This window comes from Symphalangus syndactylus, chromosome 7 (genome assembly GCF_028878055.3).
Source record: "Symphalangus syndactylus isolate Jambi chromosome 7, NHGRI_mSymSyn1-v2.1_pri, whole genome shotgun sequence".
Classification (NCBI taxonomy): Eukaryota; Metazoa; Chordata; class Mammalia; order Primates; family Hylobatidae; genus Symphalangus; species Symphalangus syndactylus.
In genome coordinates, this window is record NC_072429.2 from 122,973,666 (window position 1) to 122,988,929 (window position 15,264).

The following is a 15,264-nucleotide window of genomic DNA, read 5'->3' on the forward strand; positions in this document are numbered from 1 at the left end:
TTTGTCTGGCTCTAGAATTCATGCTTATCATGGCTTATTCACCTCTGTACACTGAGTTTCCTTAGACTTCATCAACTAGTGGGTAGAAATGAGATTACAGTGACAGTAACAACCCCATTTCATAGACTCTTATGACCCAATGTGTTCTATAGATTTCAGCTGCTTAAAAAGTCCTATTCTCTTACTTAGGGAGTAAAACATTGCTTTTAAATAAAACCTTAAGCCAGGCCTGGGGTAGTTCACCCAACATCATTTCACCTCCAGATACAGCAGTGGGAATAGGTATGTGGGCAGAAGCACAGACTGGGGTGACAAGTGTTGGCCAGTGACAGACAGTAAGAAGTATGCTGGCTGGGGCTTTGAAAAGCTCTGGTTTCTCTGACATGAGGAGTAGTCCAGCTCTTGCTTGCCCTTTGTCCCGTCCCTTGATTCCTGCCTGGAATATAGATGTGATGTGTGGAGGTGCAGCAGCCATCTTTCCACATGAGGACTAAAGCCAAGGTCAATGACAGCACATCAAGAAGTATGAGAAAGCTTTAGCTCTGCACTGCTTCATTCAGACTTCTAGTTACATGGAAAAAAAAAAGCTTCTAACTTGTTAGTCTGGTTTTTTGTGGCTTGCAGCCAACAGCAATCCTAACTACAGAATGCCATAGCACACACCTACAAAAATACAGAAGAGATTAAATTGCTTTTAAAGGAAAATATCCTCATTTGAGTCAAAATAGTAGATAAGAGGCAGAGACTGGCCAGATTCAGGAGCTGAGGCAGGATAGAAGTCTACAAAAATAGAGACTGCAGTAGCCTGCATTTAAGAACCTTCCCCCCCTCCCAGCACATCAGCACCACTCATATATAATCTGATTTATGCAGAGGCAGGGCAGAGGCAGGCACAAGAATGACACAAAAGCCTCATAAAAACTCCTAAATAATTCAACAACTAGGTCATTTGGTGAATGGGCTTTTAGTAAATTAGCTTTCAGCAGATTGATTTTCAGCAAAGTGACTTAAAGCCTGTGTTTTCAGCTGGAACCGTTGCCATTTCGCAAGGCTGTCACACTTTCTACAATAGCTCAGCACTCCTCTGTGCCAGAGCCAGGCTGCAGCCCAGCTAGGGTGACAATGCCTCTCTCCACACTCATGGTGTGCTCCAGGAGGGCCCTGGGAGAGGCCTACTTCATCCCATGATCCGGAAGAGATTTCAAGTGGAACAGCTCTTTGACATTCCCACGCTCCCTGGAGGATTCAGGCATAGTCAATCACTGGGGTTGGGCACAGAGACAAACCCATGGGGACGCCAGAGCTTTACTCACACCCAGCCTTCCCTGCTGGGGACTGACCCTTTGATACTGGTCAAGTTTTGGTGCCCGCCCTCCCTTCTTTTTATTTTTCTAAGACTGAGTCTCTCTGTCTCCCAGACTGGAGTGCAGTGGTGTGATCTTGTCTCACTGCAACCTCCACCTCCTGGGTTCAAGTGATTCTCTTGCCTCAGCCTCCTGAGTAGCTGAGACTACAGGTGCCTGTCACCACGCCCAGCTAATTTTTTGTATTTGTAGTAGAGATGGGGTTTCACCATGTTGGCCAGGCTGGTCTCGAACTCCTGACCTCAAGCAATCACCCACCTTGGCCTCTCAAAGTGCTGGGATTACAGGTATGAGCCATCGCACCTGGCCCCCTCCTTGTTTTTAGAAACACCCCCCAGGTGTAACTACTGCTGCTGATTGGAAGACCATTATTGAGAGATTCTCCTATACCATGCTGCCTTGTGTATGAGTTTAGTAGGACTGCCACAGCAAAATACCACAGACTTGGGGGCTTAAACAACAGATGTACATCCTCACAGCTCTGGAGGCTGAAGTCCAAGATCAAGGTATTGTCAGGGTTGGTTTCTCCTGAGGCCTCTCTCCTTAGCTGGTAGATGGTCATCTTCTCTCTGTGTCTTTACACCATCTTCCCTCTATGCATCTTTGTGGCCAAATCTCTTTTTATAAGGACAGCAGTCAGACTGGACAGGGCCCACCATAACAACCCCACTTTAACTTAATTTCCTATTTAAAAGCTCCATCTCCAAATACAGTCACATCCTCAGATATGGGGGTTAGGGCTTCAAAGCACGAACTTTTTTGGGGGAGACACAAGCCTATAACAGGCATAGAGTAGGCCCTCAAAGCGAATTTTAAATTACCCCAGTGATCTTACCCCAAAATTATCCAAAGTCTGCCTTCTCTGCTTTATATGTATCAAAGCAACTGTCCATTGAAGGTTTGACCTCTCAAGTGAGTTGAGAGGAGTAAACAGACTAGTCACGCTAATGCAAGCATTCTGCTCCATATGACAGAACTACTTTTCACTGTAAAGTAAATCAGTCAGGATTCTGGTGTTTGCCTCATTCAGGTGTGCACTTTACTCAGCTTGAGACAGTCTAGAAGGTCTCATCACCTGAGCACTGACAATTGTGCATCTCTGGGCTTTCTGAGGCAAGAATCAGGTCCTGGGATGTGGTGGATGATGGTGGTACCACTGGTGCAGTCTTCCTTGGCACAGTCCCCTCTTCCCTAATTATTCCTATTTTACAGATGGTCAGAGAGGTTAGGTAAATTTTACAAAGTCACACAGCTAATAAGTGGTGGAGAGCCACGTTCTCTCTGATGACAAAGCCCAAGATTTGTCACTGTCTTGACATTCTTTCTTCTATGAATAGATATGCAAAAACAAGTGGCAACTGACTGTTCAATTCCCTGGTGTTGTCTGTGTCATTCCTTATGGGGAAATGTTGCTTTGGAAAAAAATGAAGGATAATGGCAAGGGTGACATCCAAGCAGCCTAACTGACAAGATAGTGCTGTGGAACTGTGGTTGAACTTCAGCTCAAATCACTCTCATCAGATTGGGGTTCTGGCTCACAGACTCCCAGCATTGGCAGCCATATTTTGGCACTTGCTTCAGGCCTGGATCTTTTAAACCGGGGACTGCAAAAAAGAATGTATCAGGAACAAGCACACAGGAAAGAAGAAGGGCCAGACCCAGTGACTCACACCTGTAATCCCAGAGCTTTGGGAGGCTTAAGGCAGGAGGATCGCTTGAGGCCAGGAAGTTTGAGAGCAGTCTGGGCAGCATTTTAAGACTCCATCTCTACAAAAAAATAAAATAAATAGCCAAGGGTGGTGGTGTGAGCACTTGTAGTCGCAGCTATTTAGGAGGCTGAGGCAGGAGGATTGCTTGAGCCTATGAATTTGAGACTGCAGTGAGCTATGATTGCACCACTGCACTGTGGCCTGGGCAACTGAGTGAGACTCTGACTCTATTTAAAAAAAAAAAAGAAAAAAGAAAAAAAAGAAAAAGGAAGGTCAGGAGTGTGTCCTCCCCAGGGTCAAATCCTACCAAAGCTGCTTTTTTGACTTCCCCTAGGCCTCCTGTCTCCACCTGTAACACCAGGTTTCTGCCTCTTTCCAAGTTTAGTATTATTTTCCTGCTTTGTATCATAACCCCTGCAAGGACTACAGCATGTGAGCCCATAAGGAGAGGCCATGCACAGTGATTAAGAACAAGCCACTAACATCACAGAACTGGATTTAAATCTAAGTTCAAACATTTAACCTTCCTTCTGAGATAGAAAGATGGGGGTAATAGCCCCAAACTTGTAGGTGAACCATGAAGAATGTGATAATAAAGTTAAATTCTTGGCATACAGTGAGGGCTCAATAAAGGATATTAACACCTAGACCTGTGGCTTGGGTCTTGCATGACAATCTTCTGGAAACCGACAGCTATTTTCAGAAGCTTAAGACACATTGTTTCCTCTCTCCCTTCCTCTTTTAAGGCTGTAAGACATCAGTAGGCAGGGTTTGAGTTACAGCTTAGCTACGAATTGGCCATATGACCTTGTACAAATGACTCACGTGTTAAGGATTCAGTTTCTTTATCTGAAATATAGTGGTAACACTTCAGTGATCCCACTCAGCGCATCCGCACTCCTCTGCCCCGCCCCGGGCCGTATGTGGGACCAGGTGCCAGGTGCCGCAGAGCAGGAGGTGGCGCCTATCGCGGCGGGGCGGATGGGGGGTGTGCGTAAGGGCGGGAGGTGGCGCCCCTCCGGCATGGCAGGCCGCAGGACCTGAGGCCTGCCCTGCAGGGAGGCAGCTGCTAGCCAGCGATGGGAACGGAGCAGCGCTGCCGCAGCCTCAGCCCCTCGCGAAACGCCCGGCAGTTAGGGAACATGGCCCTGGAGGGGCTCTGCTTGGCCCTCAAAGATGGACAAAATGTTGGAATCAAGCACATTCCTGCAATCCAGTGTGATATTTGGGTTCAAACCAGCAATGAGGTCATTTTGCTTCACCAAATTATCCTGTCTTATATCCACCAAGCAAGGAGTGTATCTACATTTTGGAAGCTGCTCCATGTGAAAGAATCGAGCTTTGATGAACATTATTATATAGAGCCATCATTTGAGTGTCAGTTTGATCCCTTGGAAGTTCCAGATGGGCCATTTGCTTTCTCTCCCCTTATAGATCATTGTTGAGGCATGAAAAACCCTCCATTAATCAGATCAACAGGGAGATTCACGTGGATTAAGTTTAGTTCTGATGAACTAATATTCATTTATTCCAGATCCAGACTTTACTTACCTAGGAGATTGTGGGTTTGAGCTCTCGGGAGCCGATGGAATAGTGTGCTCTAGTCAGGTACAACAAGAAGAGAATACAAAACCTGGCCAAACTGTTGATTGCATCGGGACCATGAAAGCCACTCCAAAAGCTAGGATTTGAAGTTCCTAGATTATCCAATGGAGCACTCAAATGAATCCAATAGAGACTTTGTTGCAGTCTATGACGAAAGCAGTTCTATTGAAAACCTGAAGGCCAAGTTTTGCGGCACTGTGGCCAATGATGGAATGCTTAAAACAGAAACAGGAGTAATACAAATGTGGGCAGATGAAGGTAGTCGGCTTAGCTCAAATTCTCTTTACTTCCTTTGTTGAGCATAACACATACTGTTTATCCACCCACCCATCAGTAGGCATCTTGTCTGTTCCCACCTTCTGGCTATTGTGCGTAATGCTGCTGTGAACTTTGGTGTGCAAGTAACTGAGTTCCTGCTTTCCATTCTTTGGAGTATATAGCTAAAAGTAAAATTGCTGAATCATCAGCTGCCTGCACAGGCGGCACTGTCTTTTGCCATAGCAACATGTGCATCAACAATCCTTTAGTCTGTAATGGTGTCCAAAATTGTGTATACCCTTGGGATGAAAATCATTGTAAAGAAAAGAGAAAAGGCGGGACTATTTGAACAAATCACTGAAACTCATGGGACCATTATTGGCATTACTTCAGAGATTGTCTTGGTCCTTCTCATTATTTGTTTTAGTACAAGTGAAACAGCCTCAAGAAAAGGTCATGGCTTGCAAAACTGCTTTTCATAAAACCAGGTTCCAAGAAATGTTTGATCCTCCTTATTATGAACTGTTTTCGCTAAGGGACAAAGACATTTCTGCAGATCTGGCAGACTTGTCAGAAGAATTGAACAACTACCAGAAGACGCGGCGCTCCTCCACCACCTCCCAGTGCATCCATGACCACCACTGTGGGTCGCTGACCTCCAGCGTCAAACAAAGCAGGGCCAACCTCAGTTCCATGGAACTTCCTTTCCGAAATGACTTTGCACAACCACAGCCAATGAAAACATTTAATAGCACCTTCAAGAAAAGTAGTTACACTTTCAAACAGGGACACAAGTGCCCTGAACAGTCCCTAGAAGATCGAGTAATGGGGGAGAGTCCCTGCGAAATTTATGTCAGGGAACGAGAAGATTCTGCATAAGCATTCATATCCATTGAATTCTAATTTTCTGCTAAAGGTGACAAGAATTCTTAAGTGTGTATGTAAGCAGCCTCCAGGGCACCATACTGTTTCCAGCAGCTAACCCTTTTCTCCCGCCACAACTACAAAGACCTTGATTTACCATTAACCTATTGTATGGTGATATTTTTATTCCCTCAGGCAGTCTATATATGTTAAACCAATCAAGGAACTTACTCTATTCAGTGGAAACAATAATCATCATCTATTGCTTGGTGTCATAAAGCACCACCAGTTAAAGAGCATTGGAAGAGGTGGTTGGATGGAGCCAGGCTTGGGCTGCCTATTAGTTTTAGCAAGGGGAATACTGCTCTTGACTGATACAGCTCTGTCAATATTCTGATCCCACAATAAACTTTAAAAAAAGACATAGTAGTAACACCTATTATTTAATAGGCCACATTCCCTGATGAGTGTATTAACACATTATATAATTTAATCTTCCTAACCCTGTGAGAAAGGCATTTTCCCCAATTTAGATGAGAGGTTTAGTACCTGGCCAAGGTTACTCTGCTAGGGACTCACTGGGTCAGAATTTGAACCCTGAACAGCTAGGCTTCACAGCTGATGCTCTTTTGCCTGCATCAGCCTCCTGCCCATGGCTGTCCCTCCCACAGGACTTTGGTGTGAGCATAGAGATTGTGGCTATGAAACTGCTTTCTGTGTTGTAGAGAGACAGAACAAATTCCAGTCATTGTGTGATCTAACATCCTGGCTCCATATCTACCCTCCCTTTGGGGCCCATCTCTTAACCCACAAGAACCCCAGTGAAAGGAATCAGTCGAGAAACCTATTGCTCTGTCCCTGAACAGCTTCCCCCTCTAAATCTGAGATGGTTGTCTTGGGAACCAAGCACATTCCTTGCTCTCTGCTCTGAGAATGGGCCGGCTGGTAGGGCTGCCAGAGATGGGCTTCTGCTGGTTTCTCAGGTGCTGTTGGCCTTGGTGGTTTAGAATGCTTGAAGATTGGGCAGGAATCAAGAGATGTGGGGTAGTTTAAAAAAAAAAAAAGATCTCAGAAATTTGGGTAGAGACCAAAACCAGTCAGGAAGACCATCCAACTCGACCTTGACTCTGAAGTTCCCAAGCAGAGAAGGAGACAGGATGGAACGTGGAAGATCAGAAAGAGGCAGAAGAGACAAAGTGAAGGTGGGAGTCAGAATGCAGCAAAACTCCTACTCAGAGAATATCAGTGCCAGGCTCTTAGAGGAGGGTGGGGTCCTTGGGCATAGGCAGAAGGAGCTGCCAAGACACTAAATTCACCCAGATGGGCAGGCTCAATTCGTCATTGCTGTTTGTACCACCCCCTGAGGGAAGGGACCTCAGGACAGTCAGTTTTGATGGGAAGCATGGTTAGGGCTTGAAGAGTTCCTTAAGGGCTGGTGCCAGGTGTCTAGATAAAGTATGGGAAAAGGGAGGATGGTGGAACTATAGAGGCAAAAGTGAGGAGAGGGAAGATAGTACACTAGCACGCCTGCTCCACGACTGCCAAAGCTGGTTCCAGTGAGAGGCCTCATCTTTGTTTGACCTTGATTCAGCCTTCACTGAGCCAGAGCCACCAACTCAAGTCGTACCCTGCCCTTAGGAAATCCACCAACTTGTTGTAAGAATCACAAGCCATTACTACCCAGATTCACTGATTTTCTAATCAGTCTCCCCAGCAAAGAAAAATTTCTCTCATATGTTTCAATTCACAATATACAAAGCACTCAGTTCATGTCTGGTAATACTACAATGAGCTACATTACACTAGAAGTCAACCTAGCATCCACATCAAAAACCCTTAGTTTTCTCATTGCTTTAAAGGGATCTGCACATCAAGGCGCTTGTGTGTTGGAGATGGGACTACAAATACCCATTCCCCCTGCCTCTAGGTTGTAATCAGTGGGCAATGGGCACGATGAGCCAAACGGGGACCAGAGAACTTATTTTCTCAATAATAGCAAGGACCCTACCACTCTCAAGGTCATGGTTTTCTAGTAAACTGTCTCCCTCCCCTGCCCTGAATGGAAGGTAGATGGACGAGCATAGCAGGACTAACTTATTAACCAATCCACTGCTTTGCCTTTTTGCTTTAAGTGCTGCTAAGGCAGGGAGGGAATGGTGTGCTCATGAGGCTCACTGTGCCTGGGCCCAGACCCAACAGGAAGCAAGAGCCCTGAGATGAATGAGCAGTGACCTTAGCACATTAACCTTGCTCAGCAGAGCAACATGGCCGCCAAGTGCCAGCCTCCCACCAGCTCTCCAGGACCGAATCAGTCTTGCTTTCTGCTGATGCGGTGGGAGGAGGAGATAGAGGTAAACCTGCCATCCCAGTTTGCCTAGAACTGAAGTGTTCCCAAGATGTAAGGTTTTTCATGCGAAAACCAGAAAGTCCCTAGCAAATCAGGATGCACTGGTCACTACCTTCCTTAAGCCTTGGTAATGTGTCCCTCCAAAGAGAGGACAGGGTATGAAGAGAAGAAAAGAAGGGCTTCTTCCTGAAGTGGCTTTAGTAGCAACCCTAGGCTGATGAGAACTTGGGTAATTAGTGGATTGTGTGTGGGTGTGGGGATGAAATTTTAGATGTAAATACAATACCACCTTAATATTACTGCTGTCTGTGTGGTGGAACTACAGGTGATTTTTACTTTCTTTATGCTTTTCTGTTTTTTCCAAACTTTCTATGATAAACATCTGTAGCATGGTAATCAGAAAAAAGAACTCAACTGTTTTGAAACAATAGGAATAAAAAAGAGAAGACCAGTCATTTAAATAATAAAACCCATTTTTAAAATATGATCCTTTGATCACTTTCTCCTGTACCCCAGATGGGGGTGAGAGGCAAAGTTATATTTATTAACCAGTACAGAACAACTAGTAAGAAAAATGAAAAATGGATTCCAAATTTACCCTGTGTAGCCTTTGGATACACAGTGGTAGCATTGCAATTTTCCAGAAGTATCTATTTCACCACTCTCTCCTTCTTTATCATAATCAACAGGGACTATTTAGTCTTGATTCTCCCCAAACCCACACTACATTATCCTCTTCCTCTCCAGGTACTTTCATCGAATTATAATTGTGATTTAATGTTATGCCTTTGATTTAAATAGCGTTACTTTTTGAGCAAGCATGGCTGAAAATACAATTTTCTCTATTGTTTTCAGACCCCTTTCAAGGAATTAATGTTGGAGACTAAAATGACAAATTCTTATTCCCCTTGCCTCCAGGTTGTTACCAGTTGGTAATGGCACAGGGGCTAAGCAGGGACCAGATAATTCATTTTCTCCATAGCAGCAAGGATGTTATCACTCTCATGGTTGTGGTTTTCTAGTAAACTCTCTCCTTCCCCTGCCCTGAATGGAAGGTAGATGAATTTGTTCCATTACCTGCCTAACTGAGGAGAAAATCTAAAGAGACAGACTCTTGGTCCTGATTCAGCACCTTCCTGAATGTATAGTTTTAAATGTTCCCAAGACTCAGCTTCTTTGTCCCAAAGGCAGAACTGGGTGACACATTTTCTCCAAGTTTCGGAGTGCCCCTGGCAGGCTCAGTCAAAAACAGTGAGCATAGAAGCACTCTGTATGCTATAGGATGTTATACAAAGATTTTAAAGTATTTATCAAGGGATTGATCATTTTGCCTTAGGTGCCAGGAAACAGAAACCAAATCAACCAGAAAACACAAACACTTATTCATTCATCCCTCCATCCAAAACGCATTTCCTTCTCAGATGAATAAGACAATCTAACCTGGGACTGAGCCCGAGGCATAGTACACAGTGATGCTGTGGGCTTCCAGACCAACTTCCACCCACTCCTCTTAGTTCCGGGCTCTGGGTCCCTAGGAGACAAGTCTGATCACCACTATGTTTGAAAAGCAAAGCTTTAAACCACTTCTCCACTGCTAACTGATAGAAAGTCCCTTTTTTTCTTCACTTTTACCTAAAGGGAAAAATAAACACTTTAAAAATGACAAAAGTCCTTCAGGCAGAAAACTGGACTCAGAGCTAGAAAAGCCAGACAGTAAATACCTGAACTAGCTGGCAGGAAAGATCTCTAAAGAGTTCCTTCAGGGCATCTCCCAGAAAGAATGAAAATAAACCTTTCGAAAACCAAGCAAGTAGGTCTCATGCCCTTCATATACATTTATTGCAAACTTTCTTCCAAGCTCTGTCTTGGTGCAAAGAAATCATTAAACACATAGACATACGCTCAGCCAGAGGAGCCTCCACTTCTAGAGTACTGAGGCTGAGGGAAGATAAGGATGACTCACTTCCCCCACGGACCAAGTCCGATTCCCAAGTAAGCAACATCTCGTATAATGTGGGTGGCTGCTGGAAAGCCATCTGGATCCCCAAATAATGCCTCTTATCTCAGCCCCTCCTTGTCCCACTCCAACCTACCTTACAAATGTCTGAAACTCAACCCCCTTGTGATTTCACTCGTTTAGGTTAAGATATATCCCTGTTACACCACCCACTCCAGGTGTTAGCAAAAGTGAGCAGAATTTGGCAAGCCAAGTTTCAGGCATTTGCAGGAGCAAAGGAGTTAGTAATGAGTCATTGAGAATGGAAAAGTCCTCCCTTAGATGTCTGTGGAGAGCATGCTGCAGCCTAGGGGTTCTCAAACTTCAGCCTGCCTCAGGATCTCCTAGAAGGCTTGTTAAAACACAGACTTGGCTAGATATGGAGTTTCATGTTCAAAGATACATATCCTTAGCACTTTGAGGCTGGTTCTTCATTGTCTCATGGCATCTGATGTGGCTCCTGAGAAGTTGATGGCACTGATTGTACCCCTTTGCAGGTCATCTGCTTTTCCTCTATGGTAGCTGTTAGGTTTCCCTTTTGGGGCTTATTCTGAAGCAGCGCTACATTGTGCCCAGGTTTCATTTTGTTTTGTTTTTGATTTTTTTTTAATTCCATTTCACAGATTTTTTTTGTTCTGAGAGCTCAAGTCTTTCTTCAGTTCTGGGAATTTCTCAGGCAGTAAATTTTCCCATGTCATCTTTTCAGCACCTTATTTTATCTTTTTTAACCCCTATTGAAGGTAGGTTGTATCTTCTTGCTCTGTCCCCTCTACTTATCTTTACTTTCATCTTTTCTACCTCTTTATCTTTTAATAATTAACCTTAGAGTTTACAGATTTACTCTTCTATAATCTTCAGAATGCTGTACTTGTTAAAATAACAAATTAACTGCTTGTTCTTGCTTCATAATCACTGTCCTTGTTCAAAAATCAATGAATTTTATTCATTCTTTTATCTCATATAGACTATTAAATATATTCATTTAAGTGTCTGTCCCTAATATACACACTGCTGATGGTTTACTGTTTTCTTTCTCTGTTTCTGGCCTATAGAGATGCCCCTATATTATTTTAGAAGTCTGTAAAATATTAGTAACATAGTTATTTCTACGTGCTTTTGAAATAATGCCATTTATCCCACGCTCAACCCATCATTTTGGGAGCATCATTATATACTCTTAATCCTTTTCAGTTCCCAGCAGCTGCCTCCAGCATCCTCCAACCAAAGTATCTCCTAAAGCCCAGAGATCACTTTGCAAAATACATATGGCTGTCCCTTAGAGAAACCTCACAGTTCCCATCTCTGTTATCTCTCTGTATTCAGGAAGCATAGTGGGCAAATTGGTGGTCTAGATGCTTTTTTATTCTCTGAGTTCAATCTAATATAAAAAGGAGAGAAAATAAAGCCATTTATTCAGGCTCCTGTCTGAGGTGGATAACAGTATCTATTTCTCACTTCTCACCCACAGTGTAACATTTATCCCAGGAAAATAAAATCCATAGCTTACCAACTGATCTATGTTCCATGGGGCAGACTCAGTTTCATTCACAGCTGTATCCCTTGTACCTAACATGGCTCTAACCTATAGATCGAATGAACCACCTTAAGGAGGGAGCAAAATATGTTTTATTAAATCTATTTCTTAGTTGAGCAAACTGAGGGTCAGCGTCACAGCCAAATATTACAGGAACTAGGACTAGGACCCAGAATTTCTTGACCCAATTCAACACATCCCAGGAGAACCAATACAACTTCTGTTGATGATTTGTTGACTAACCATTCCTCAAAGGCATGAACTGCATCTTATTCATCTATGTGCCCATATGAACACTCAGAAGCTATTCAATAAGACGCTTGTTAGAGTATTATAATTAAATTACTAACATTAATTTTCCATTTGTTTCTTGATATTTTTGCATTCATGGAACATCCTGGAACCTAATGATGACATTAAGAACCCTCTCCCCAGAAAAATGCACATCTGTATATACACATGACACACCAAATTTTGCATCAATTTCAAAGGTCCTCCAAACTTCTAAAGCTGGGTAAGATCTTAAAATTTCCTTTCAAAGTCTTGAAATTTTAGGGCTTATAAGAGGCCTTAAACATTACTGATTTCAATTTCCTTATTTTATACATGTGGAAACTGAGGGCTAGAGATAGGAAGTTACTGGTAGATTGATCCTAGGGTACATGCAAGGAAAGCCTGGGATATCTACTGTTTGGAAACCTTCAGAATTAACTGGGTAAAGAGACCCTCCACCCCCCTTGGACATGGACTTTGCTCAGAACTGCTCTCCCTACCCTCACCTTCCTGAGCTTCCCATTGGCAGAAGTGACCTATCCAAAGTCTGACAGCCAGAAGCCCTGAGACTAGGACCCAGGTCTTCTAGCTCCCAGCCCGTTGCCCTTTCCATGACAAACTTGATCTCTCAAAGTTTTTCTACATCTTCTCCCTCTCAGCCAGCTTCTCCCACCTCATCCTTCCTTCTGGGTTCTGCTTTCATTGGGTGCTTTCTTACATGACATTCCCCCCTTTTTTATTAAAAAGGAATCAAAATCTCAGTTCATCGAGTGAAAAACAGATTAGGATGCTTGAAACCAAATTTACTTGTATATTTCCAATGCAATGCTCCCTAAACCAAACTTTACAAATAAATAAATAAATAAATCATGACATGTCACTTATTCCAATCCTGAGGAAACAACGATATAAATAAGACAAAGTGATGGGACTGGATAACAGGTGTCATTTAAAATCATGTCCTGAAAATGTCACTAGAGGGTTGGGTAAATCTCTGTTAAGCTAAAATAAGTTAAATGCAAATAAATAATATTTAGGGAGAAATATGGGCACAAAGCAAAATTAAGTTTTGCTCTTGATAGCACGCTGTGATTACATCAAATGAATTGACCCTTCCCGATAATAAAAATTGTTAACTGCATCAGAACTTTAATTACATAATCACTAATAATGCAGGTTAATTCCATAGAATTAAAAAACTATCAAACAACTACCAAAACAAAATTATTTTTGGAGTTAATCCCTGCAAGATCCCAAAAAACATACAAAAGACCAAATGTTTCTGAGTGGCCAGTGTTGGAACTCAGGACTCAGGGCAGGGCAATGACTTATCCAAGTTATACAGCAGTTAAGTTATACAGGCTACGTTACCAGATGAGGTCATGACATCTGTGAATTGTTTTTTCTCTAAATAATAACATATGATAATCATGAGTTTTGCTTCCAGCAATACTGACTAGGTTGTTTTGGACCAACCATCCTGCTGAAGATGATTAAAAAAAAAACCTAAACAAAATACGAAGAATGCCCATGAAAGCATTAGAAAGTTACCGAGGCAAAGAGCTTACAGGACAAGATCCAGTAAAGCCAGGAAGTGCAGCTCCTCTACTGCTCAATTTGGCTGCTGATTCCAAAAGCAAAAGCTGAGCTTCCGGGAAGCTGAGTAGGGTTTTGGGGATTCTCACAGGACTAGAGAGAAATAAAATAAGGCTCACAGCCCTCCAAAAAGGAGCAGCTTGGGAACATATTCAAGACTGTTAGTTGGAAAATATGAAGGGCTGATACTTAGGTGTAACAGCAACTAGGAACTAGAACATCCCTCCCAAGGACTGAGGCTTCTAATAATTTCATCCCTGATTTGATTAAGGTGATCCTCTCTTTGCTTAGTTTTGGAAGGTCCAACAATCAAACAAAAAACAAATGTGACAAAGAGAAAACAAACTGCAAAACATTAAACTCAGCCATGTGAATAATTATATTAAATAAAAATGGACGAAACAACACTGTAATTAAAAGGCAGATATTGTCAAGCTAGATTTAAAAGGCAAGATCCAAGTATATGCTGTCTATAACAGATGCACTTTAAACACAAGAGCACAGATAATTTGAAAGCAAAAGGATAGAAAAAATTTTATGAAAAAATAAGCAGAAGAGAACTATTGTGTTTCTATTAAGATCAAAGTAGGGAGCGGAACCAATGCCTGGCTGGGGGAGCTGCCACTGAGGTGTCCCTGGCCAGCGTCCTTCCACCCACTTTCAAGCATGGGGAACATCTTCATCAACTTCTTAAAGGGCTTTTTTGGCACAAAAGAAGTGCCCATTGGCCGGGCGTGGTGGCTCACGCCTGTAATCCTAGCACTTTGGGAGGCTGAGGTGGGCGGATCACGAGGTCAGAAGATCGAGACCATCCTGGCTAATTTGGTGAAACCCCGTCTCTACTAAAACACAAAAAATTAGCCGGGCGTGGTGGTGGGCGCCTGTGGTCCCAGCTACTTGGGAGGCTGAGGCAGGAGAATGCCGTGAACCCAGGAGGCGGAGTTTGCAGTGAGTGAAGATTGCGGCACTGCACTCCAGCCTGGGCGACAGAGCGAGACTACGTCTCAAAAAAAAAAAAAAAAAAAAAAAAAAAGAAGTGCCCATTATCATGGTGGGCCTGGATGCTCCAAGGAAGACGCCAATCCTGTACAAGCTGAAGTTGGGCGAGATTATGACCACCGTCCCCACCTTAGACTTCAGCGTGGAGAACACGGAGTACAAGAACATTAGCTTCATCCTGTGGGATGTGGAAGGCCACTACTTCCAGCACACAAAAGGCCTGATCCTCGTGGGGGACTGCAATGACAGAGAGCTCATGGACGAGGCCCAGGAGGGGCTCATGAGGATGCTAGCTGGGGTCAATCTCGGGATGCAGTCCTCCAGGTGTTCACCAACAAGCAGGGCCTCCCCAACACCAAGAACGCAGCTGGGATTACAGACACGTTGGGGCTCACTCCCTACACCATAGGAACTGGTACATTCAGGCCACCCACACCATCAGCGGCGACAGACTCTGTGAAGGACTGGACTGCTGTCCCAGCAGCTCCCAAACCAGAAGTGAACACGAACCCCCATCCTCTCACTCCTTCTCTTGCCTTCCACTTTACTCTCATGTAGCAAATGTGTAGTTCATGGTGTGAGTGCCAGAAGCTGCCTCCGTGGTTGAGTCACCATGTGCATCTCACTGTGCTGTAAATGTGGAAGACACAGACTTCGGCCAGTCTTTTTATTTAATGTAAATAGTTTTTATTTCCAATACGGCAGTTTCTGGTACTCCT

General features: G+C 43.6%; 1 protein-coding gene and 1 pseudogene across 1 annotated transcript; both read left to right on the forward strand.

Moving 5' to 3' along the window:
* Nucleotides 1-5,392: 5,392 nt before the first annotated feature.
* LOC129486784 (neuropilin and tolloid-like protein 2) lies at nt 5,393-5,815 on the forward strand. Its single transcript, XM_055287193.1, has one exon. The coding sequence runs from the start codon at nt 5,393-5,395 to the stop codon at nt 5,813-5,815; it is 423 nt and encodes a 140-aa protein (XP_055143168.1).
* An 8,397-nt stretch (nt 5,816-14,212) lies between these two features.
* Nucleotides 14,213-15,047, forward strand: LOC129486783 (ADP-ribosylation factor 1-like; annotated as a pseudogene).
* The last annotated feature ends 217 nt before the right edge of the window (nt 15,048-15,264 follow it).